At 44.7% G+C, this 25,061-nt stretch overlaps 1 protein-coding gene across 1 annotated transcript in view; it reads left to right on the plus strand.

Annotated features, from left to right (window-relative positions):
• GABRQ (gamma-aminobutyric acid type A receptor subunit theta) overlaps positions 1–24,580 on the plus strand; it is a 66,133-nt gene extending 41,553 nt beyond the window's left edge. The window contains exons 5-10 of the mRNA XM_074202434.1: positions 9,688–9,908; positions 17,947–18,029; positions 19,357–19,494; positions 22,228–22,380; positions 23,548–23,801; positions 24,224–24,580. Coding sequence (XP_074058535.1) covers positions 9,688–9,908; positions 17,947–18,029; positions 19,357–19,494; positions 22,228–22,380; positions 23,548–23,801; positions 24,224–24,580 — 1,206 coding nt within the window. The remainder of the gene's footprint in view (positions 1–9,687; positions 9,909–17,946; positions 18,030–19,356; positions 19,495–22,227; positions 22,381–23,547; positions 23,802–24,223) is intronic.
• Positions 24,581–25,061: the final 481 nt, after the last annotated feature.

Here is a 25,061-nt window from a genome sequence, read left to right on the forward strand (position 1 = left end):
TTAAATCCAACCTCAGACACTTAATAACTGGGTGACCCTGAGCAAGTCACTGAAAAAGTTCCTTCCACCTTAAGACAGCTTTCTTAGTTAAGAAGTTGTTCCTTACATTGAGCAGAAATCTGTACATCTTCTACCATTACTCCTAGTTCTTCCCCTAGGGTCAAGATAACCCTTCAAAAATGATATCTCAAAAGAGATCTTCAAAAAAGAGAGATCTCACATTCTAGCCTAAGTCTCTTCTTCTCCAGGCTAAGCAACTTGATTGATTGAGATTGATCAAGGAATCAATTGATTCTTGTAGCACATGATTTCCAATTCTCTCACCACCACCACCTCATTGCCCTTCTCTGGATGCACTCCAGTTTAAAACCTCCTTCCCAAAGTGGGGCACCCTAGACTGAATTCAACAACTCAGATGTGATCATTCTATCGATCATCTGCTTAGTCCTACACAGTACGCCTCCTGCTGAAGCCTATATTTGCTTTAGCTTTCACAGATGGTTCATATTGAACTTTCAGTGACTGAAAATCAGCTGATCATTTTTCAGACAAATTGCTATCTAAGCCAAAACTCCCCCTCATCTTGTACTTGCTGATTTTTTTGACCCCAAAGTGTAAGACTTTACATTTATGAGTCGTTATTAAATTTTATTTAATAGACTTGGCTAATATCATCACTTGTCTAGGTTTTTTTAATTCTGACTCTGTCATATACCATGTTAGCTAACCCTCCTAGCCCTGTGTCATCTTCAAATTCGATAAGCTTGTCATCTATGCCTTTATCCAAGTCATTAATAAAAATGCTAAATAGCACAAAGCCAAGTGTGTATCACAGGAACACTGCAATAAAATCCTCCGTCCAAGCAGAAATTGAACCATTAATAACTACTGTTCCAATCCTGCATTTTAGTAGATGACAAATCCACTTAATTTCATTATTCTAATCCCACATCTCTCCATCTTTGCTCTGTGTAGGGACTCAGACCATCTGTAAAGATGCAATCTTGTTCCTCCCATCAAAAATATCTTGTATCATATCTTTCCCTTCCTTCTGGATGCCACTGAAATCTCATGTCCTTCCAGAAAACTGTCATCAGTCATGCCAAATTCATAAATTTGGCATAAAATCCCCCCATCAAGCAGGATGCCTCCATTGATGTCTATTTCATTCTTTATAAATATTATGAGTCATGCCTGAAAATTGGCCCAAATGCATCTGCATTGGCCTTGAACCATTCTAACCATATAGGACTTTTACCTTTGACTTTTCATTCATTCTTGCAAGAAAAATGTTAGGCAGCCAACTGTGCACAGTGCAGATAAAGACTGAAGGACATTCTTTCCAAATGAAATCTGGTTTTGTTGCCTTTCTCAATCTCGCTAATTCATCAACACCTGAATATCTTTTAGTAGGTTTCACAGTTTTAGTTTGCTATGCTTTTTCCAAGGAAAAGACAACTCCACTTCTGCATCCCAGCTGAATTTTTTTCAAACTTGTCCACATCCCAGTGAATTAGAAATGGTTCTTAATTTTTCTGAGTATATGAGTCAGGTGAGTGGCCTCTTAGCAATTAAAAATCCCCAACTAGAAACAACTGGGTTCTTCATGTAAGTAGTAACATGCATATGTTTGTGATTACTACAGATATACCTCTCTTGGTTCTCTCATTGGACCATGAGTTTTAATCTTTTGGGGGTATCTTTGGGCAGTCCGATGAAACTTTTATGGATTTCTCAAAATAATATTTTAAATGATTGAAGGAACTGATCAATTTCAGTTAGAAAAGAGAGAAAATAAATATGCAGTTTTCCATCCAAACTCATGCTCCTATTGAAGGAGTCTAGGAATACCAGGTTAAGAAGTCCTTAAGCCTTCAGGGCATGTTCATATCTGACCCACCAGCTGCCTTTAATAATAGTTTTAAAAAAGAAGAAAATGGCCATGTCTATGGTACTCTAATATTTTCCAACAACTTTTTAAACATTACCTCCCAGCATGGTTGTAAGGATCAAATGAGAGTGAATATAGTAATTATCCCCATTTTAAAGATAAGAAAACTGAGATTCAAAGGGGTTACATGACTTGACTAAAGTTACACAGGTAGCAAGAGGCCAGATCAAGACTCCAAGCTGAATCCAGAACAGTGAATTCCAAACTAGTGTTTATTGATATATGTGACAGTCATACTGATGATAATGGTGTGCTCAGGACAACATCCTAGGTCTTACATGTTCAGTTCCAATTGCATGTTGCCCTATTTCAGTCAGCAAACATCTGAAGTCATTTCTCCTGTGTTTTACATTGGTGATCTCTATCTAATTGAGTATACAAAGTGATTTAGAACTCTCCAGGGTAATCCACTGGAGAGGAGTTAGGAAATATGGGAGTGACCTCCACAGATGAAAATAAAGATTGACTAGTGTGGTCATTCTCCCTAAATGTGATCTATATAGTACTGGGCAATCTGGACAATGACTTAGGAGCTAGAGTTCACCAAGCACACTGTGCTACAATGGATATAAGCAGGTATGACTAGCAGATAGAATTGAACCTCCTTTCCCTAGCCCAGCAAGTAAAGGAACTCAACCTATGATTTCACTGCTATGAGAACCTCCCCTTCACCAACCTGACCCCCTTCCTCTGGATTTTCTCTAGATTACCACTTTCTCTCCTAACTGTCTGTCTCAGAACTGAACTCAGATCGCATCTGACTAGGGCATGGTACAATGGGATTCTCATCTCCCAAATCCTGGATACTGTACCTATCTTCCTGCAGCCCAAGTTCTCATTAGATATTTTCTGTCAACCATTTTCACATTGTTGATTCATGCTAGGTTTACAATTCATTAAAATTCCATGGAATCTTCAGGTGACTAGTAATTTAGTCAAACCTCTCCCATTTTATACTTGAAAAGTTGCTTCCTTGTCCCCAAGTATAAGACCGTAACGTTTCATTTATCCCATTTTGATTAGATCCAGTTCAGTCCTCAAACCTGCACAGATATTGTTGAAACCTGAATCAGTTAGACAAAATGTAAGCTCACCCTACCAGCTTCGTGTCATCTGCAAGTATAAGTCATTGATAAAAAATATTAAAACACAAGGCCAAGAACAAATCCTTTGGACAACCCAATGTCCAACTCCTTTCAAGTTACCACTGAGCCATTCAGGATTATTCCTTGAGTCCAGGCTTTCAACCCTTAATTTGACTATTGTCTAGCCCCCATTGTAAGTAGATTGGCTCTTAAAATTCTACATCAGTCTCCTGTGAGTTTTTGTTTGTGAAACTGTATCTCCATAGCTGAAAAGCTCTGGATGAATTCTGGGTTCTAGATCTACCCAAGAAACCAGGTCCTAGATCATAGAGTAAACAGAAGACCTTGAGATCTGACCAAAATACTCCATCTTGTTCTTGATGAAATAACATTGGCTCAAAGTTCAGTGTTCCTATTCAACCTGGTTTGACTAAGAAGCTGTCCATGTGTTCTGGGTAAATTCTTAGCCCTCAAATGGGTCTTGAAGGAGCTCTCTCAAACCATCCAGGGCATGTGACTGACCTCCAACATCCCAGTATCACCCTTCTTTCTTCTTCCTGATCACTGGCCATATACATTTATCCTTCTCTGTTGCCTAGCAACCTGCCACTGACTGACTCAGAATATTAACTACCCCATGTCTCTCCCCTCTCCCCCACTCCTTTTCCATCAGCCACTAGCATTTATTAGTGCCTAGGGAGAAAGAAACCTCATCCTAACCTTTCTCAACAACACAGGTGCTCTTGATATTTTCGCTTGGACTATATCATATCAGGAGACATTTGGGAAGGGTCCCCCTTCATGCTTTCTAAGGAGGACACAGCCACCCAAATCCAGAGTTCTTGCTGGCATTCTTACTGGAAATTAAAGTCCTAAAGATGCCAGTCTCCAATCACTCAACTCTTCTTAGGGCTTCTGGTGGGTGTCTCCCTGGTACAGGTCCATCAGTCTCTAGTGACTGTCATACATTCTGTAGCAGTACTCCCACAGAGCCCAATGCATTGTTTTAGTGTCTCTTGAAAAGCCCGTCTTTTATGCAGAAGTATCTATTACTCTTAGGCTAAGAGGCTGTAGACAGCCTGCCTCCTAATAATTCCAACAACTGAACCAGGAAATCCAGGGATGCCATCCTCTGGCTTCTCAGGGTAGGCTTTTCCACCTACCTGGGGTTTGGCAGGATAAAATTAACAGAAGCATTTCCTAATCAGTTTCCATTCCAAAAACCTTCCTTCCCCGATGAGGCACAGATAGTGGCTTCATTCACTTCAAAAACAGAGAGGAAGAGCATGCAGGAGGAGACATAGAAAAGTTATATTCTCCTAAACACAAAATCCCGGAACTAGATGAAACATTATATCATCTTGCCCATCACCCACATTGGTCAAACAAATAGCAGATGAGAGGATTGAGAGATGACCCAGTTTCCCCATGTGTAAAAATGAGGGACATTAACCAGATAGTCTCAAAGAATTCTATGGTTCTGAATATCTGTCACTAGAATCACTATTCTCTCCATCCCTTTTATAGTCAAGTCAAATGAAATAGAATGAATGTATCAGTCACCTTTCCTGGGTCCAGGAAGCTGACCTAATTGAAATTTAGTAAAATAATTGTCGTAAATTATCAAAATGATAAGTATTTTTTAAAAACCTATTTCCGAATGTTTGGCAGCAATGTAATCAGCCACCATTAGCAGTAGAGTGGCCAGTTAACAGCTTTGCAGGAACTGCTGAGGCTGTGCTGATGGGCTGCAAAACCATGATCTAGACATTGTACTTAATCTAAGCCCCCAGGTCCTTTTGGCAGTGTGGGGCAGTGCAAATAGAGCTATTTGTAGAGTCAGGAGAATCTCTGCTCAAAACTTGGTTCTGCCCTTACTACCTATGAGACCTTGAGCACGTGGCCGAACTTCTCTGACCTTCTGGCAACTGCTCTAAGAGAATGCTATCAATAGGTTGCTACTATATTAGTGGAAGTAATCCCCTCGTTAATAATGTTCTTCATGTATCCATGTTATTAATGCATTGACAGTGTGTGCAGGGCAAAATCCCAGACACCAGGCAAAGAAATGTGATACAGAGACCAATTTAGACTTAGTGGAAAGAAAAACTTAGTAACAATTAGAATTGTCCCAAAGTAGAAGGGACTAACTTGGTAAGCAGTGAGTTCCCCATCTCTAAGGTATTCAAGAAAAGGCTAGATAACCAATTATTGTTGAAGGAATACCTGTTATGGTATTGACTAGCAGTCCCCAACTCTGATATTCTGTGAATCTATGAAGCTAAACATAGTCCCTTCCTCAAAGTTCTTAGAGTGGGATGGGAGGGATGTGACCACACACACATACACACATACATGCATACACACATCATTTCAAGAATTCCCAATTCAGCATCATTTCACAATTAATTTGAGCCAATCCCCACCTGAAAACTGGGTCCCTAGTTCCTGTTCTTCACTTAATATATTCACTTGCTCTCCTTACCTAGTGGGGTTGTTGAGAGGAAAGTGTTTGTTGAGTATCTGAAAGCTATAGAAATACTGATATTAAAGATCGTGTTAAACACTTGATAGATTTGCCCTTAGCAAGTAGTACCGTAGCCCCATTCATAACAAAGAGGCATTGAGTTGATAATTCCACCTAGTTGCTTCTGGAAGACAAAGAAAGGGAACAGGAAAAGATAAAGTCTGAGGGGTTTTTTTCAGATCTTTTATCCAATTCCCACAAGGTGTCCCACTTATGACTGGATTTCTTCTAGTTACTTGATGAAGCGGCCTCAGGTAGGAGGATTTAGTTCCTCAGGTCTTAGCTTCCAAATGAAATCAGTGGCATCTTCCCCAGCCCCAGCCCCAGCCCAGCCCAGCTTCCTGCAGTTTTGTCCTAGAGCTCAGCATGTTTTTTGGAATGCCTTGGGCCCCTGGGGGGGGCAATGTATTGTCCCTTTCCGAGCTGTGAGCATAAGATTATTTTTCAAGAAACAATGCCCAGACTCATTTGAGAATTGCCATCTTTAATAAAACCTTAAACTACAGATTAGAGGATTCCCACCCTTCACCTAGCTTAATGTCTGACTTTTTGGCTGCTTCTCCTTAAGCCAGTTATCTTCCCCATCCCTTCCAACCCACCCCCACCATTCTTCCTCACGAATCCATGAAAAGATGAAGTGTGATTTATCTATACACCTTGGGGCTTCTAGCATATCCAAGCATCCCTGCCCAGTTTAGCTCTGTTAGAATTCCAGGTCTCTCTAAAGACACTAGAAGCTTTTTTGCTCTCATTTTAGGCTGTCCAGAAACAGTTCTTCCATTTATAACTCTGTTGCTATGGAACTAACTGCCCCCCATAAGTATGGTTTGCACAGAACCAGTGAATGACACTAAGGGGACTCTTTTGTACCAGGTCATTTAGATATAATCATTCCCTAGGAGAGGTCAAAGAGAGAAACATGAGAAAACTGAAGGAAGAGAGGTCATGTCTAGCTGGTGACATCAAGGGAGGCTTCATGGCTTTGCTTTTAAAACATGAAAGGAGAAGAGTATAAAGTCAGCCTGGAAATGTGGGTTGGAGTCAGACCAAAAAGTCCTGAACACCAAAATAAGGAATTGGTAACTAAGCACTAGGGAGTCACTGCAGGCTTTTGCATAGAGGAATGATGTAATCAGAGTTGTGCATTGAAAAAAGAGCACACTGGCAGTGATATAAAATATAGATTAGAGAGGGGAGTTGGCAAACCATTCAGGTGACTACCACAACAACCTAAACTCAAGATAGTGATCTATAGGGTCAAGATATAAGATAGAGTGGAGGTAGAATTAGTGACTTGATAACTAATTGAATGGAAGGGGTGGCAAGTGAAGGAGAGGGAGAGTCAAAGGTGACTGGCTTCAGACCTTATGACTTGATAGTGGTGCCATTAGAGTTCTGTCTGCATGGATGGGTAGAAAGGGAACTCCTTAAGATCTCCCCTGACCCATAGAAACATCCAATGGCAAGGAGGAGGCTACTTCCTCTCAAAAGCTGGTAGCTAGCAGTTAGGGTAGCAGCTTAGACTCCTGTGTTTCCTCCTCAATGGAAAAATTTTTTTTTCATTTTTTTAATCATGTGGTTAACTGTGATGTCACCACTCTGCATAGCCCTTTTCTTCTGGAAACTTCCAAGCAGTCAAGGAAAGACATAGACATAGATCAACACAGACCAAGTCAGAGAATAATTAGAGTAGTTTGAATTTCTGTAATACTTGAAGGATTATAAAATGCTTTCCTCCCAACAACCCTGCAAAGTGTCCCTATTTCATGGGACAGGAAACTAAGTCTCAGGTAAATAAAATGACTTTCCCACAGACTCTTAGCAAGGACCCAGGTATGTGTAGTTTCTCTCCTTCACCTCCAGGCCCAGGATCAGTATACTGGCACCACAACCTGTGCCCTCTTAAGGAGAAACTGATCCTGCCATGTGATCAGGCCTCCTCATTGAAGTTTTCCAAGCAGAGACTAGATGAATATTTCCCAAGTATATTATAGAGGAGGTCCTTGTTTTTGTATGAGTTGAACTGGATGACCAATGATGTCCCTTCCAACTCTGAGACTGTGATGACCTTCACTGTTGATAGCTTCTTATAGTGACAACTTCTCTGGATGGACAAAGGAGACTGGAGGGGGATCTAACTGCCTAGAAGTCTTAGGAACTCGCCAGATAATGAGGGGAAGGCACAAAGCTGTATTCTAAATCAATCTCAGCTTAACATTTTAGAAGCAAAAGGCCTTGGACAATTATTGAAGCAGCTACAGCCATTGACTCCTCTTGCTTATTATATTTCAGAAATCAGGACAGATATAATTCTTTGCTTCTAACCCTTATACTTCCCTGTAATCTAAGATTCTTTATTAAAAATCAGATCTCTTTGTCCTTGCTCAGCTACCTGGCTTCAAAGCATCTAACACAGCTTGCTCAGCCATGTTTTTGCACTGCTCTCCCCTAACTCTGCATGACCCAAAGCTGAAAACTATCTGGATGGCTGAGCCACAGCACTGTGTATATGCATGTCTGTGTGGGGAGGGTAGGTCATTTGGGCTGTTGGGAAAGGCTTCAGTGTGCAGCGTTCTCTAGCCGACTGGTTCATACTCGTTTTTTGGAAAAGAAGAAAGGAACCGCAACTAATGGTGTCAGGACCTTGGAGAGCTCAACTAAGACTCCAGGAATGTGCTATCCTAAATAACGGGTCCTCTTCCTGACTCATTTGTGGATAATGCTGAAATGGGCAAGGAGGACTGTGACTTCCGTGTGTAACAGTGAAAACCACCCGTTGCAGCTCAATGGAAGTAGTTTGTGAAAAAGGACGGTGCCTTCCTCATTGCTGTAACCCACAGGGGGCTGGAAGTTTCAGGTGGGATCTCTATTTATACTACAGAGACCACAAGTGGACTGATTCCATTCTTCTATCTTACTCAGCCCCCTTCCAGTGAATGTCCTGTACACGGGCTGGGGAGGGAGAAAAGGGAACATTTATGCAGAGACTGAATTTAGCTCAGTCCTCGGGGAAATGTGCACCCCCCCCCCCGTGTCTTCCCCCCACCTCATCAGAACCTAGGATGGAACCCAAGTGTGAAGCTTGTCCAGGTATGTTCCCAGTACTGGAAATGGGTGTGGAAGTATCAGCATTTTAGTGTAATCTCAGAAGCCTTAGGAAAGAGACCAGACAGGAATTATTATGCCCATTATCTAGATAAGAAAACTGAGTCTTAGAGGGCTGAAAGTTGTTTGCCCCAAGTTAGGAAGCTGGTACCCAACTAGGAAGCCTGTATTCAAATCCTTCTTTGGACATTGTATGACTTTAAAGCTGCACAGGCCTGTGCAATTCACCTAACTCTGCAGTTAGCTAGACAACTCTGTAAGGCTATAAGTTGCCAAGAAGGCTCTTACCTGCACTGGCAGAGGCAGCTTCTCCACCTGGGAATTCCCTGTGCTAATCAATTCACAGTTCCTATCCCTGTCCGAGTCAGAAGTAGAAACCAAGGCCACTCTCCTCCCAGACCCAAGGGGGTGAAATACAACCCCAAAAGCCTTGTCTCCCTCTCTGTCCTGTCAGTCATGTTGTATTCCTTGGCCTCCCCTCTCCAAGCAGAGTATTGACTTTAAGATCTGGGACCCAGAGAGCTGTAAGATTGTATTCCACTAAGGAAATCCCTTCCTGCTCTGCTTCACTTAACAGGAAATTTTCTTTCTAAGCACTGCCAGAGGAAGGCACATGGCTTAGGTGGAAATAGGAGAGTTTAATCTCATGGGCACTGGTCATTGCTGCCCCTGCAATGCTGTTAAATCTCCGATATACCCCATTCTCTGCCTCCCTAGAGGACCGGAGCAGTGAGGGGTGCCCCAGTCCCCAGCCTTGGCCATCTCCTTCCTCTTCTCTGACTTTGCTATTTGAGGAAGACTCAGTGGACAACCTGGAAGGATAGGTGCCAACAGCGTCTACTTCATCTACATGCTTACAGGAACTCCTTTAGCCACCACTCCCTAGACAGAGCCCTAGATCCCATTTTTTGTATATGCACACACACACACACACACACACACACACACACATACACATACATGCATGCATGCACACACAGTCACCTTCAACATATTGGCTTTCCTTTATGTCTCCCCAGGACTACACCATCACCATGTATTTCCAGCAGAGCTGGAGGGACAAGCGTCTGGCATACAGCGACTTTGATTTCAACTTGACTTTGGACAACCGCGTGGCTGATCAGCTGTGGCTCCCGGACACCTACTTTCTGAATGACAAGAAATCCTTCCTGCATGGAGTGACTGTGAAGAATCGCATGATCCGTCTCCATCCGGATGGAACGGTCCTGTATGGCCTCAGGTAATTCCCTCTAGGAGTCTAGAGCTCACAATCAAGTAGGCAGAGAGCCTGGCCACACACATCCCTCTCATTGGGTGCTACAAGAAGGCCTCATATTGGCATTCCAAGGCATATAGCCCATTATCTAGGTGGGGGCAAGGGGAGAGGAGTGAGTCAAGCAGTACAAAGTTGCTGTCCTCAAGAAGCTTTTCATCTAGTCAGAGGGAAAAATTTCTGAAGAACCCAAATAGCGAGAGACAGAGAGAGAGACAGAGAGACAGAGAGACAGACAGAGACAGAGACAGAGACAGAAAGGAAGAAAGAGAGACACAGAGAGACAGAGGCAGATACACAGAGAGACACAGAGAAAGAGAGACACAGAGAGACAGAGGCAGATACACAGAGAGACACAGAGACAGTCAGAAGCAGAGACAGAGACAGACACAGAGATAGAGATACACAGAGAAGACAGGGACACAGAAAGAAACAGCCACATAAGGAGAGGCAGAAAGACACATACACATGGCATGGTGCTAGAAGAAAAGGACATACAGACAGAGACAGAGAGAGACAGAGAGAGACAGAGAGAGAGACTGGTAAAGGTGGGAGTATTCTCTCTTGGTACCCAGCCATGGGCGTGGGCTCAACTAGAATAATGGATATGCAGCTCTCTGCTGAACCTGGGATACAGGTCACCCCTGCTGCTTCCCCCAGAAATTAGTACTGTGCCTATAATATAGTCACAGCCACAATTGTTCATGCTCCTAATTCTCTCTCCCAAAAGACTGATGCCCTTCAGCCTACATGCATGGATCTATGGGTGCACACAAGCACATAGACAAATGGGAAAACTGTTTGGGATCCATAGACCTCTACTGTTGCCTTCTACTGTTGCCTTGTCCTTTCTCTGACTCCTGCACTTCAGATACTCCCCCCCCAAAAAAAGTATGACATTCAGTCAGCCCAATTCCTCAAAATATAATTTTTCCATTAAAAATAAGGTTTTCACTGTAATTCCTGTCTCCCATTGACATCTAAGCCTTTTCACAAATTTCCCAGGATGAAATCTGGAGAGCTAGCCCTCCTCTGCCTCCAAGCCTCCTCCCCTTCCCCTGCCATGTCACTAGTCTGTCCAGCTGCTTCCCTAGTGACATCTTTATCATGCCCACAGCCCTGTCACAAACTTAAGATTAAGACTTTGCTGTGAAATTGGCAGGGGAGGAGAGGCATTCTTCAGAAGGGAGCTGAGGAAGTAGAGAGGAACTGGGATTCCACATGGCTGACCCTGGGTTCCTTGACCTTCTTTTTAGTCCATATCCTCCCCTGCTCCCACTCCCAGAGTCCTCCCTACCATACTGGAGGATTTCTGCAAAGAGCAACTTGGTGTCTTCCCTTCTCAATGGCCAGCTGCCATCTTGGGAGCCTAGAATCTTTGCAATGCTTCTTTGCATACCCACCTAATCCTGCCCTTCACTGCCACCACCAGCAGCACTCTCATACGATGGCCTTAGCCCTTCCCAGACTCTGTTTCAAACCCTACTTTTTTCTAGGGGACAACCAACTAATCTGATCAACCAATCTACAAAGGCAGAGTCCAGAATGCTGTTCCTAGAATCAGGAAAATCTAGGTTCAAATCTTGTCTCTGGCACTTACTAACTGTGTGACCATGGACATGTTATTTCCTCCATAAGCCTTGGTTTCCCCAAGGGTAAAATAGAGAGATACAATAGTACCCACATCATCAAGTAGTTGTGAACCTCAAATGAGAAAATGGACATAAAGTAAACTGAGAACTGTCCTTCTCTTCTAGCACCATGCCATTCAGGTGTCCAGATAAAGACATTTGGCTGCCGTGTCATTAGCAGTCATGTGGTGCAATGGAAAGGAGAGTGGATCTGGAGCTGAAGGACTAAAGTTTGAACCCCATACCTCTGCTACTTATAGCCTGAGACAAGTTACTTAACCTCTCCAAGCCCCAAGTTTCTTCTTCTATATAATGAGGGGGAGCTGATCTCTAAGGTTCCTCCCAGCTCCATGATCATCTGGCCCCGAGCTAAGATCTTGCCAATGAGAGTCTCTGCCCAACTTCAGATCCATTGTACAAGTGAATCTTTTCCAATATCTCTCAAGTCACAGCCTCTAGGTGATCTCTCGGGCCACCTGTTCCTAGACAATCTTGCCTTGTAGCAGGTGGGCCACTGAAAGACCAGTTTGACTCCTTTTTGCTGCACCCTAAGTTCTTAGCCTCCTTACACCTACAACCTAATGTGGCACCTAACCTCAGCCATCCCAACAGAATGACCTGGAGGAAGACCTGAGATCATTTGGTTTGCTGCCCCCTGAGGTCATAGGAAAGGAAGGCTCTGGTGCCCAAGTCGGTGTCAACTAGGATCTGGCTAGATCCTAGATGGCCCAGATCCAGCTGGCCTAGAGTTGGCGTCTTCCCGAGAACTCAGATATGGCCCTGAAAAGAAAAAATGCGGAAGTCCCTGATGTCAATCAGGCACAATCTTTCCCGTGAGCCCAAAACTTTCCCAAGATGGCAGGCAAGCTTTGAAATTGATGGAGCAGAGTAGAGGCTAGAAAGCAGTCAAATCCCATCTCTTTTCCACAAGGGAGAGGGAGGAGTCCTCATCACAGAGGATCTGGATATAAATTCCTCTGATTCTAGCTGTGGCCATCTACAACCTGAGAAGAAATCCCTTCACCCCTCTGGTCATTGTAAAACTAGGTCACCAAGGACTGGTCAGACTCTCTTTGGCCCCCACCCTGTTTCTCCACTACCGTGCTTTGTTGTAGGCTCTGGCTGGCTCTCCGTCTCTCTTTCCATTAGACACAAACTGTTTTCCTTGCCAGGGGTATGAAGATCCAAGCCTCCTCTAATGACGCACCCTTGAGAACTCCTAGAATTTGGTTTCCATCTTTTTAGCTAAGATCTGGCCTTCATGGGGACTTGAATCTCTTGTACACCAGCAGCAGCAGCAGCCACTGGGAGAAAGTGAATTGGGGCCAGAATCCAGGGTCTGGTCTCCAACTCCTCTCTGTATCCTCATCAAGCCCAGTCACCATCAGAGACAGAAAAGAACGAACCGATCTAGAAAGGGAACATTACCACCACCAGCACTCACCTAAGGCATTGATTAAGCTTTCAGTCAAAAGAGTGCATGGGAGAATCTTGCTATCTGAGCAAGGTCTCAGTTGGAGCTTCCCTTTGGGGACATTAGGCTCTTGCTAAATACGTACAAATCACAACCTACCCATCCCTTCTCATCCCATGTGATTCTCTTCTCTATCCTCCATATATAAGGGTCTTTCTCTAGAAGTCAAAAAGAGGTCCTCTAGACCTCATAATCTGTCATGGATACCAGTGGAGTCACAGTGAACTGTCCATCTGTCATCCCCAACTTGTACTATATGACCTGCCTACCTCCTTTTCTGGGTGTACATCTCTCTGATGAAATACTTGGTACAGCTTCTTCACTGGTAATATCTGGAAGCCTTCTCATGATCACCAGACCCTTTGGGTGTCATTCAACTCTAACTCTTTAGAAAATTTCCATTAGGAAAAAGGATATCAACTCCCTTGGGGCTGCCATGAAAAATGTTGTTTAAAAGGGTTATAGAGGGGGCAAGTTAGTTGGTGCAGTGGATAGAGCACAGGCCCTAGAGTCAGGAGGACCTGAGTTCAAGTCTGACCTCAGACGCTTAATAATTACCTATCCATGTGACCTTGGGCAAGTCACCTAATCCCACTGTCTTGCGGGAAAAAAAGGGTTATAGAAACTATATTGTAGGAGATTTAAACATATGACTTGAATGAAGAAATTCCCACTGGGGTGGATTGGCCTGGACATCCATCTCAAGATGGAAACCACTGTGTTGTAGTGTCAAGCCAGCCAGACCTTATTCTTCTCTTCAGGGAGCATCCTGAGCCAGTTAGCTGAATACACAGTGGCAGTAGCAAAGGATGAGCACCTTGGGCTGCTATGTTTTATTCAGTTTTATTTTGTCTTCACTTTTGAATTGTCTTCTTCCCACTTCCCCTTCCCCACCCATTGAGAAGACAAGAAAAACAGAACCTGTTGCAAATATGTATAATCAAGCAAAACAAATTCCCACATTAGCCATGTCCCCCCAAACAAGAAAAAGAAAAAGAAAGAAAAGAAAATATGCTTCAGTCTGCACTAAGTCCATCAGCTCAGTCTCTAGAGCTGGGTAATATCCTTCCTCCTGAGTCTTTTGGATTTGTGGTCAGTCATTGCATTAATCAGAGGTCTCTCCAAATTGTTTTTCTTTTCACTGTTGGTGCCTTTGTATAAATTATTCTCCTGGCTCTGCTGACTTTACTTTTCAGCAGTTCATATGAGTATTCTCAGACTGTTTTGAAAGCATCTCCTTTATCATATCTCAGAGCATAATAGTATTCCATCACTTTTGTGTACCATAGCTTGTTCTGCTATTCTTCAGCTGATGGGAAACCTAGTTCCCATTGTTTGCTACAATGAAAGGAGGTTCTGGAAATATTAAGCCACCATTTTGTTTTGCTGTTCACTGAGACTGAAGAGCAAGGAGAAGCCTTCCTTCCAAGTACTGCTGGAATAACATCTCTTCATTGCTTTTACCACTACCACAAAGAAGAGGCTTTTACAAAAGAAAAGAAAATAATATCTTCTTGAAGTGATAACCATGAGTTTTGGAGAGCCTTTGAGATCTGGGTGAGGCTGCCAATGGAGTTCACACCTCTTAAGGGATGCCAGAGCCATTCTGGGATCCCTGGCATGGGGGGGAGGGTAGAACTCCCCTCCTGCCATGTGGCACCTCTTGAGTCTGCTGAAGATGACAGAGTACTATCATACAAGATCTGGAAGAAATGGATTTCCACCTTCTCCTCATCTAGCACCATGCCATTCATGTGTCCTGATAAAGACATTTGACTACCAGAGTCCTTGAGGGAGGAGAGGGCAGCCAAGAGGAATAGTACCTCTCTCTTTTATTCATTGATCTGGATTCTCTCTGTGGGCCCCAGCCCCCACTAAGGAATGGAGGTGTATTCCTTACTAATTCATCAAGGTCCTTTGTTCTATCCATCAGCTCCCATCCAGCTTATCTGACTTGAGCCTCAACCAGCCATACTTCCTCCAGACCTCTGAAAGCTCAAGTAAAGAGCTGAGTACATTATAGCCATGGCCACTAGGTGGTGCTGCAGTAGATAGAGGGCTAGACTTGGAGTCAGAAAGACTCAGCTTCCTGAGTTCAAATTCAGTCTCAGATACTTACTAGCTGTGTGATCCTGGACAAGTCACTTTACTGTTTTGCCTCTGTAAAATAGCTGGAGAAGAAAATGGCAAACTGCTCCTGTATCCTTGCCAAGAAAACCCCAAATAGGGTCATGAAGAGTCAGGCATGACTTTGAAAAGACTGAGCTACTTACTACTTTAGAACCAAATGTCAACATTAATGTCCTCCAAGTTCCAGTAGTCACTTGGAATGATAGCACTACTGTACCAGCAAGACAAGAGGACAAAACACAGGAAATAGGGCTACCCCCAGAGAACCCAATGGGAGTTCTTGAAACATTTTCTCTGGGAAGCTGGAAGTCAAGATTATTCTCCTGAGAAGACACTAGTGGCCAATTGTAGCCCACAAGGTCCAGTAAATTTCTGGAACAATGTTTATTCCCTTCCTTTGTTCAACTTACATGTTGAGAGAAAGGAAGTGAACCCCCTTCTGGAGATGACCAGAGAGGTAGAGGCCATGAGGCCCTCTGCCCTGGCTAATATGGAAGAGAATGTGAATCCCCTGGTAGAATGTTCTCTCCCTCCTCCCTGTCTGGCATTACTTCAGAAGCAATAACTACCAAAACACTGCCTGGTCTTCTTCCCTGGCCCTGCCTGGGATATCAAACTACATGGACTCCATTGATCATAATTTTATCCTGGGTGACTTGGTTCCCCTCTCCGTGCCTCCTTCCATCAGCCAAGATCTAGTGAAAGTCCTTCTTTCCCTCCCCCCCCTTAAAGGGGAGTTTGCATGTTGGAGACAAAAGCAGGGAGGATGGATGTGTGTGTGTGTGTGCACACATGTGTGTTTGGGAAGGTGTATGTGTATGTCCACGTGTATGTGTGTGAAGCATGTGTCTACTCCTTTAGTCTCCCCAGAGCTATTTAGAGCATGGCAGGCAATGGTAAAGAGTCTCCTCAAGGCTTCATCTCCCACAAACAGTCTTCCCAGACAGCCAAGAGATAAATTTAGCACACAGGATTTCTTAAAGAGACAGTGAAGCAACCACTGCTGTTTTCTCTGCCCTTCCCCTTGTCTCTTCCTCTGGCTCACTGCCTACCCCGTCCCCATCTCAGGCTACCCTTCTCTGAGGGTTTTCTCTCTGCTTTCCTTTTTCTGTTCAGGCCTTGGTTCTTTGTCCTATTTCCCCACCCCCTTCTGCTTTAATCTGGACCTAGGTCTTAGACCATGGGGCTCAACTCAGCTCCCCCTGAACAGTTCACTGCTTTTCCCCTCTCCATAAACAAGTGTGCCAGTTGATGAATGCTTTGGGGATTGCTAATTAAAGGGGGAGGTGAACAGACACACACATATACACACATGTACACTACACAAAATGGAAATTAAACTCAGTGAGGCTGGAAAGAGAAAATGGAGCCTTGAACAGGATTGGGATGAGGAGGACAGAGCAGACTGACACAAGGGACTTATGGGAATGATTACATAAGATATGAATAGAGCTTTTATCTCACTTACTCTTTAGCTCTCTCCCCCAATCTTCTCTCTTTTCCTCCCAGGACCTCCACTACATACACACCACCACTTAACACAGCCTAGAATTTCCCGTGACCTGCTCTGGTCCATTCTCTCCAATGCACATACATGCAGGTAGCTTCAGGTGTGTTCCCTAAGCTACCAGAGAGCTGTGTGTAATCATACAGATTTATCTATATAGATACTTCCACAGGACTGCAAATGCTGGCAGCCACATGGCACAAAACAAAGGATATTGTATTTATAGGCACAAGAGAGAGCTTCAGAACCCATCTCTGCTCCTCACTAGCTGTGTAACCTTGGGGGTGTCCTCTAACTTCTCTGAGCCTCCTTGCCATTCTGTGTAAAATAAGGCCATTGGCATCTTGATTCCAATGACTTTGTTCCCACTTTCCCAAAAATAAATGTATCTCAGCCCTTCCCAGGGGCTCAGTTTTTCTGTTTTCAATTTTGTCAGATTTTGGGGTTCCTTTGTTACACATGCAATATGCTTTCCTTCCCTTCCACATCTTCATCCCATTTATCTTCTCAGCAGATAAGCAGGGAGATCAAAAGATACAAAGATAGAAATAGATAGATGGAGGAAGGGAGGGGGAGAGAGACAATCAGACAGACAGACACGAGCACTGGACTTAAGAGTCAAAAGACAGGTTCAAATTCTGACTGTCGCTAGATTTGATACCTTGGATATGTCATTTCTCCTCCATAGGCCTCAGTTGTTTTTTTTTATCTAAAATAAGTGGAATGGACTAGATGATCCCTTCGGCTCTAAATCCTTGCCCAAATCCTCTAAACTCTTAACTCTCAGCAAATTGATACACAACGTAAAAATAAGCATATTAAGCTAAATTACCATGGTAGGAGGTAGACTAGAACATATCTAAGATCCCTTCTCCCTTGAAATCCTCTGGCGCAACGGAAGTAGTTTAAGTTTTGAAGTAAAAGGTACGAGGGTTCAGGTTCTCTGGTCTATCATTTGCTAGCTGGATGATCTTGGGGATTTCATTTGACATCTTCCCAAGTCAGTCTCAGTTCTCCCCTCTCTAAAATGAGAGGAGTAGAACAGATTGTCTCAAAAGTTTTCTTCTACCTCTGCTATGCTAGAAAAGCAACAACTCCATGAATAAGTTTGACCAGATTGAAATGTCTCAAACTATTGGAGGATGCATTGCCCTACCTTCCCCTCCCGCCGACCCCCTCCCCAAGTCTCAGTTGCCATAGAAACAGTCACCCCTCCTATCACCTATCTCTCATATCTTCTTTCATGTTCTTTGCCCTGTCCAGAATCACCACCACTGCCGCCTGCATGATGGATCTGCGACGATACCCTCTGGACCAGCAGAATTGCACCCTCGAAATTGAAAGCTGTACGTATTTCTCCTTGGTCCCCTTTTTCCCCCTCTGCTCCAGCTTTTGTGAGTCAGAAGAAGGAAAGAGCAATGGAGGAGCTTGGAGGCAGCTTGTACATCCTTTCTTTGCTTTTTTTCCAAATTCCCTGCCTCTAGATGCATGCCAGTCCACGTGATTTTAAGTCTCCAGCTGCCAGAGAGACCCTTGATCCTTCCTTCTTGGTGATTGATGCAATGCAATCAAAACCCTTTCTAATTCCAGCCATTCTCCAAATATATTACCTTTTTGCTTCCCATTCAAATGAACATAAGACATTGAATTCTAACACAGGCATTGTCCAAAAACTAGATGCTCTATTTACAAATGTGCATCTGACAAAGTACTAGCCATGTTCTGGAAAGGGTAGGGTGAACAGTAAATCGTCATGCTCAGCATGACTGGTAATGGAATGTAAATGAGATCCTGAAGGCACTAATGACTGATGTCTTACTTGGTACCTCTTAGTATTTTGAGCATAGTTTATGACCAAGAAAACAGTGGATTGGGAATTATACACAATTCCCTACACTGTGATTTTGTTTATAATGAGACACTCTTGGGAAATTTGCTACAGTTCCAATCAGTTTTTCTTTACATTGCTTGTAAGCCTCACTCAGAATGGGGGAAGCAAAATTTATATCCTTAATGTTTTTATCTTTTGCCACTTAGAGAATTTGAAATGAATTCTGATGTTTTGAGCTAGCTTCTTTACTCTGAGAAGGTCCCTGTTCATAGACGTTACGGAGGGAGAGGAAGCCAGTGACCTTTGGGAGCCTTAGAACAAAGGCTTCATCCTTTCCCAGGCTTTTTCATTCGTCCTGAGCACAAATATTAGCCAAAGACCCAGGTGCAGACAGTGATGACATATTAGCTTGTACACCGATGGTTCTCCCTTTGTGAGGATGTAAGGGGGGGAGGTAGGGGGGGAGGGGGTTACTTGATGGGAAAGCAAAAAGGGCTGGGTCGAAGGGAAGGTTAGGGATGAGGAGTTCATTGCCCACTGTGTTCATTGGAAGGATCAAATGAGCTGCTGAGAATCCATGGAAAAATGAAATTCCAAGTACCCCAGGATGGGATACTATTGCCTCCCTCTTAGCTTAGAAAGCCTCGGGTTAGCTCCCCCTGGTGGCTCTCAGAAAGGGCTGCTGAGCACCTCTGTCTGGCCCAGCTGTAGGGGCCCCGCTGATGGCCGAGGAGTTGGAGGAAAGCAGACCCCATTATCAGGGATACTTTGCTAAGAAAGTTGTGCACTTGGATTCTGAAACTAACCCAACTCCCTGCTTCTCTTCTTCCACCTCCTTCTAGATGGCTACACCGTTGATGACATTGTGTTCTATTGGCAAGGGAATGACTCGGCGGTGACTGGGATGGATACATTGGAGCTGCCTCAGTTTACCATCATGGAACAAAGACTGGTTACCCGAGAAGTGGTGTTTACCACAGGTGGGCCCCGGAAACCCACATACCAAACCACTAACTACCCTACTCCTACCCTTTCCTACCTCTGCCTCTGTTTCTGCCTCTGCGTCTCTCTCTCTATGTCTATCACTTTCCCTGTCTCTTTCTGCCTTGCCCTCTGCCTCTATATTGCTCTCTGCGCTACCATTTCGATCTCTTTCTCGCTTATCCTCTCCATCTCCTGTTCTCTCTCCTTCTCTTTCTCTGTCTCTCTCTCTCTCTCTGTCTGTGTCTGTCTGACTCTGACTCAACCTCTCCCTATCCCGCTCTCTTTCTACTTCTTTCTCACTCCTTCCTCCTCCCTCTCTATCCCTCTCTCCCCCTCCCCCTACCTGCTCTGGACCGCCTTTGCTTTTTTCCTCTGTATCCCCAGTGCGTAGCAGTGCTTGGTACACCATAAGCGCTTAATAAACGCATTTTCATTCAGTCAGTACAGGCTCCATTTCTCTCCTGCCCCCTCTCCTCTGTCTCCCTTGTCTGTGCGTCTCTTGATTTTCTCTTCCCCCTGCCCCAGTTCAAATGCTCCTGGGAGGGTTTTCCCAGGGAGGAGCCTTCTCTCCCTTCCCTCTTTGCACCCTCACCCCTAGCTCACAGAATCAATCTGTGTCAGGGCCTCAGAGGGAACTCAGCCCCAGAGAGGTCAGCTGGTCTGCACAGAGTCACACCTCACTTGTCTCTGCTCTGTAAGGGGCTCAGGGGGGGCAACTGAACTGCCCAGGGTCCTGACTGAAGGATCTCCGCCTTCAGATGGACCTCAAAAGTCAAACAAGACAAACAAGACCAACCAGACAGACTCCTGAGTTAGGAAACCTAGTGCTGAAGTGACAGCTCCACACTCAGGGCTAACAGATTCCAAGGCCAGACTGGCTGCCGGAATTGAAAGGGACTCTCCCTTAGTGGTCATCTAATCCAACTCCTCTCTCCTAAAGCCAGGACTAGAATAACATACAGGCCATGGAAAAGCTTTCGCCCAATTCAGAGCACCAAAAAATACACATACCCGTGTTACCTTAGGTAGATCACCTCCCCTGTCCTCATATATAAAATAAGAGGATTAAACTGAATGCCCCTGGGACCCTTCCAACCCAGAATCCTCTAGTTGGTTGTTAAAAAAAAAAAATACTGGCCCAGGATTCAAGGCTCCCTCATTTTCAGTCCCATGGAATCCCATTCCCCACCAGCTCCCAATCCTGGAAGCAGCTGTTTTTCTGGGAGTGTGTTACTAGCTCTTCATTACATCACTTAGTTTGTATTTGCTCCTGAGAAGAAAACTAGCTGCTTAGAGGGGGTAGTGGCTACCATTTGGGTGAGTCTGAGATTCTGGGGGTTCCCCAATCTTACCTTCAAGCTGATAAGCCAACCAATAAGACATAAATTCCCAAAGTCCAGCTACATTCCAGAACCAAGCCCAGGCTGAAGGAAGTATTTCTCACTAGAGGTTTTGAAGATGACCCAAGCTCTTCACCAGGCTTGGTAAAATGATCTCTCTCCCATCTATACTATGATCCCTAGGAATATTATGAGGAACTCAAACAGGGTAGAGAGAGAGATCTAGAGGCAAACTCAGAGAACCTTTACAGCACAGAAAGCAACAGAAGACAGCAGATGTCAAATTCCAGCTTGGTCACTTCCTACTGTGTGGCCCTGGACAACTTACTCCCCTCGGAATCTCGGTTTCTCTTCTTGTAAAGGAGGGGGAAATAACCCTACCTTCCAGCACTGTCATGAAAAAAATCACTTTGCAAACCTTAACATTCTCCAAAAACATGAGTTACTATTGAAAAGGGACCTTTATTACTATGGGGACCTCTCTTCTTCCACAGGCCAGTCATGTGCCTCTCATCTTGACCTTCTCTCCTCTCTGTTTGAAGGAGCCTAACAGACTACCATACCAACAGTTCAGTTCATGATTAACCAGTGTGACAGAGAAAGTTGGGCTCTTGTCTGCTGGGGACCTGGTTCAGAGACCCAAATGTATAGCTCCTATAACAGCCATCAAATTATAATGGGCTGAGTATAGATTGGCCATGTGGTAATGACCTGCCATTGTCAGTGCCCCCAGCAAGACCTGGTCTGCTGATAAATGGGCAGGTGGATGAAGAATATCCTTCCAAAGTATTAGCACTCACAGTCATTCCCTTATATGTCTGCCATTTTATACTCCTCCCTACAGATTCAATTCAATTTAACAAGCATTTATTAAAGGACCCACTGTGTGCCAGGCACTGTACTAGGCCCTAGCTATACAGATTCAAAAATGAAACAGCCCCTGCCATCAAGGAACTTACATTCTGCATTGTGGGAGGGGGGGAGGAGAGTGGCATAAACACAAATAAGTCAGTTACCACAGAATCTGGCAGGGCACAACAGAGGACATCAGGGCAGGTCCCACAGAGAGGGGGGCACTTAAACTGACCCTTGAGGGAAGCTGGGGTTCCAAGAGGCAAAGGCAGGATAGCATATGAAAGAGGCCAGGAGCAGGACAAGAATCTCACTGGGAACACATAGGATATGAAGGGGACTAATACAGTTAACAAGTCTGGGAAGAGAGATTGGAAACATAATTGTGATAAGCTTTAAATGCCAAAGAGAGGTATTAGTATTTGAGCCTAGATGCAGTAGGGCATCACTGGAGTACTCCCCATTCCCATTATCTTAGCAGCATTGACATCAACTGCCAGATAACAGGAATGGCCTGCTGGGGTGTCTCCTCCATAGGTTCATACCTGCGTTTGTCACTGAGTTTCCGGATCAAGAGAAACATCGGCTACTTCATCCTGCAGACTTACATGCCCTCTGTCCTCATCACCATCCTGTCCTGGGTCTCCTTCTGGATCAATTATGATGCTTCTGCTGCCAGGGTGGCACTAGGTAAGTCTCTGCCTCTGGAGTAATCACCCTGGATTGCAGCCATTTTTCAAGGATACAAAAAAGGAGAGATGGCCTTTGAGATGATTACACTTCTCACCACCCTCTCCACATACACCCCCAAGGAAAAGATCTCTAGACACTTTCCCTGGCACAGCCTGTGAGGAGCTAGTCTGAACATGAAGGCAGGACTAGAATCTCCAGGGTCCTGGGGTACATGGCACCAGCGGGGGCAATATGAACAAAGTTCATGAAGATAACAGGCTTCATCCATCCCATACTATTCAATGGGGTAGAGAGTCAAGAATTCTGAGTCAGGAGTTGGAGCACATGGCTTCTAGTTCCAGTTCTGCTCCTTACCTGTATGAAATGATCTTAGACAAGTCCCTCCCTCTCTCTGGGCCTCAGTCAACTCTTTTGTAAAATGAGGAGGCTAGACTAAGTACCGTCCAAGGTCCCTTCTAGTCCTGGACCTATGATGTTGTGATCCTAAGGCTCCTATTAAAATCAAACTACCACCTGGAAAGAGTAATCCATGAACCCTTCTTAAAGAACTGAAATCTGGACCAATGTAGGCCTGGGAGAGGTGCTAAAGGAAGAGGCTGGATGGAGATGAAGGGATGCTGAAGACAAACCTGGTCCCCTTTGCCGTAGCACTGAGAGCCAACTGAGTCCTTAGCACTCCCAGACCCACATATTAGCATGGCCCTCCACTCTCATTCCAGTATCCTACTGCCCAGGCAGTTATAAAAAAAATGGAAATGAGTAGAAGTTTTATGAATGTCATTTATTTTGACATTTTGAGGGAGGTAATTGAGGCTAAGTGACTTGCCCAGGGTCAAATAGCTAGTGAAGTGTCTGAGGTCTCCTGACTCCAAGGTCAGTGATCCACCCTCTGCAGTGCCACCTCGTGGCTCCCAAAGTCAAAGTCATTTCTGACAATATTTCCCTCCCCTTAAAATTAACTTCTCCATTTGACTTAGAAAGCTAGTTATACAAAGGCACGAACTGGTGAACGGCTGGGCCTTCTCCCCTTCTCCTGCAGCTCCTACTGTATTCTACTTTGCTGCAGATGTAGCAGTCTGTGTTCTTAGCCACAGAGGGGCCCCACCACCTGAGGCCTCTCCAGTTTTGCACCCTCTGACAGGTTTGGTGCTATATTGTTTGCAGGTGTAACTACAGTGCTCACCATGACCACCATCAACACTCACTTGCGGGAGACCCTTCCCAAGATCCCATATGTCAAGGCAATCGACATCTATCTCATGGGATGCTTTGTCTTTGTGTTCCTGGCTCTTCTGGAATATGCCTTTGTTAACTACATCTTCTTTGGACGTGGTCCCGGTGAGCAGAGCAAGCAGGCCCAGGCTGGCAAACGTTGCCAGTCCCAGGGAAAGCAAGGCAAAGGGCGAAGAGGACCTCAGGTTAGTCATCCTCTTCTACACTGACTAATGAAATCCAGATTCCCTCTCTAGGCTTTTTCACAGTTCTAGAGTTTCTCCAGACTGAGCTGAAATAGTACCCTAGCCTAGAGGTGAGAAGTAACTGTCCTTGATTAGCTTTTAGGTAGGATTTCAGGGTCTACTCAAGCTCTAGAAATCACCTGGAAATGACAGCACCTCTGGATTGGTCCAGGGAAACTCTAAGACAGCCAAAGGAGACTTGGCCCTCTGGGTCCTCCCAAGAGGCCATTAAATGGAAGGAGTCACTGACTCTGTGGGAAGAACTCCTGGTTTGAACTTCTACACTGTCCCTCATTGATCACCTTCCAAGAAGTCACCCAATCTTCCTGCTCAAGGTTCATCTCTGAGACTAAACTTTGTTGTTGCTTTTGTCCCCTTCCCAGGTGGATGCTCATGGCAACATTGCCTTGAGTGTTCTGGAAATAACCAATGAGATGGAGGAATCTGAATCTGGAGCATCCATTGACATCTCTGGCCTTCAGCTACGCCGGGGAGCCACTTCTAGGGCCGCCCTTAGCCAGCCAATGGAGCCTGCCATCAGTCCTCTTGGGGGTCGCCGCCGCCGCCGCAGCTCCGGGTGCCGCCACCGTGGTGGCCGCCTCCGCCGCCGTTCCCCCAAGCTGAAGCTCCGAATGCCCACCCTGAATGATGTCAGCGTGGTCGATAAGTGGTCTCGGCTTGTCTTTCCTGTCACCTTTGCCTTCTTCAACCTCTTTTACTGGCTTTACTATGTCAACTAAGTCCCCATGACCTCTCGGGAAAGATAATTAGGCAGTGTGACCAGGGCACTGTGGTCTTTTTTTTTAGCCCTCATTCACTACTCATGATCACTCCTGATTTCCTTTTTCTTTATTGATATTGTGTCAGTTTCTGTTCCATCTCACTTCTCATGGAGTCTAGGATGGACTCCCTACCCCTGAGAAAAGGATGTTTCCTATTTTGTGAGAGTTTGGCTCTTGTTCCTTTCTTCTTTTCCTAGCTCAGAATTTTGGTGAATGAGTAACATGAACAATGAAAATCTTACTGGATGAGCTAGGGACAGTTGAGGTGAGCAGTATTAATGCCAGCCATTGGAAGCTTGGAGGAAGGGGTGGGAATATTAGAGCGTATAGAGAGAGGCATGAAGCCAAACAGCTACATCTGGGAAGGACCTTTTCCACCTTTAGGGTTTTGGGTTTTTTTTTTTGACTGTGTCAAAAGAACATGGCTTTGTAGCAAGAA

Source organism: Macrotis lagotis, chromosome X (assembly GCF_037893015.1).
Source record: "Macrotis lagotis isolate mMagLag1 chromosome X, bilby.v1.9.chrom.fasta, whole genome shotgun sequence".
In the NCBI taxonomy this organism is placed as follows: Eukaryota; Metazoa; Chordata; class Mammalia; order Peramelemorphia; family Peramelidae; genus Macrotis; species Macrotis lagotis.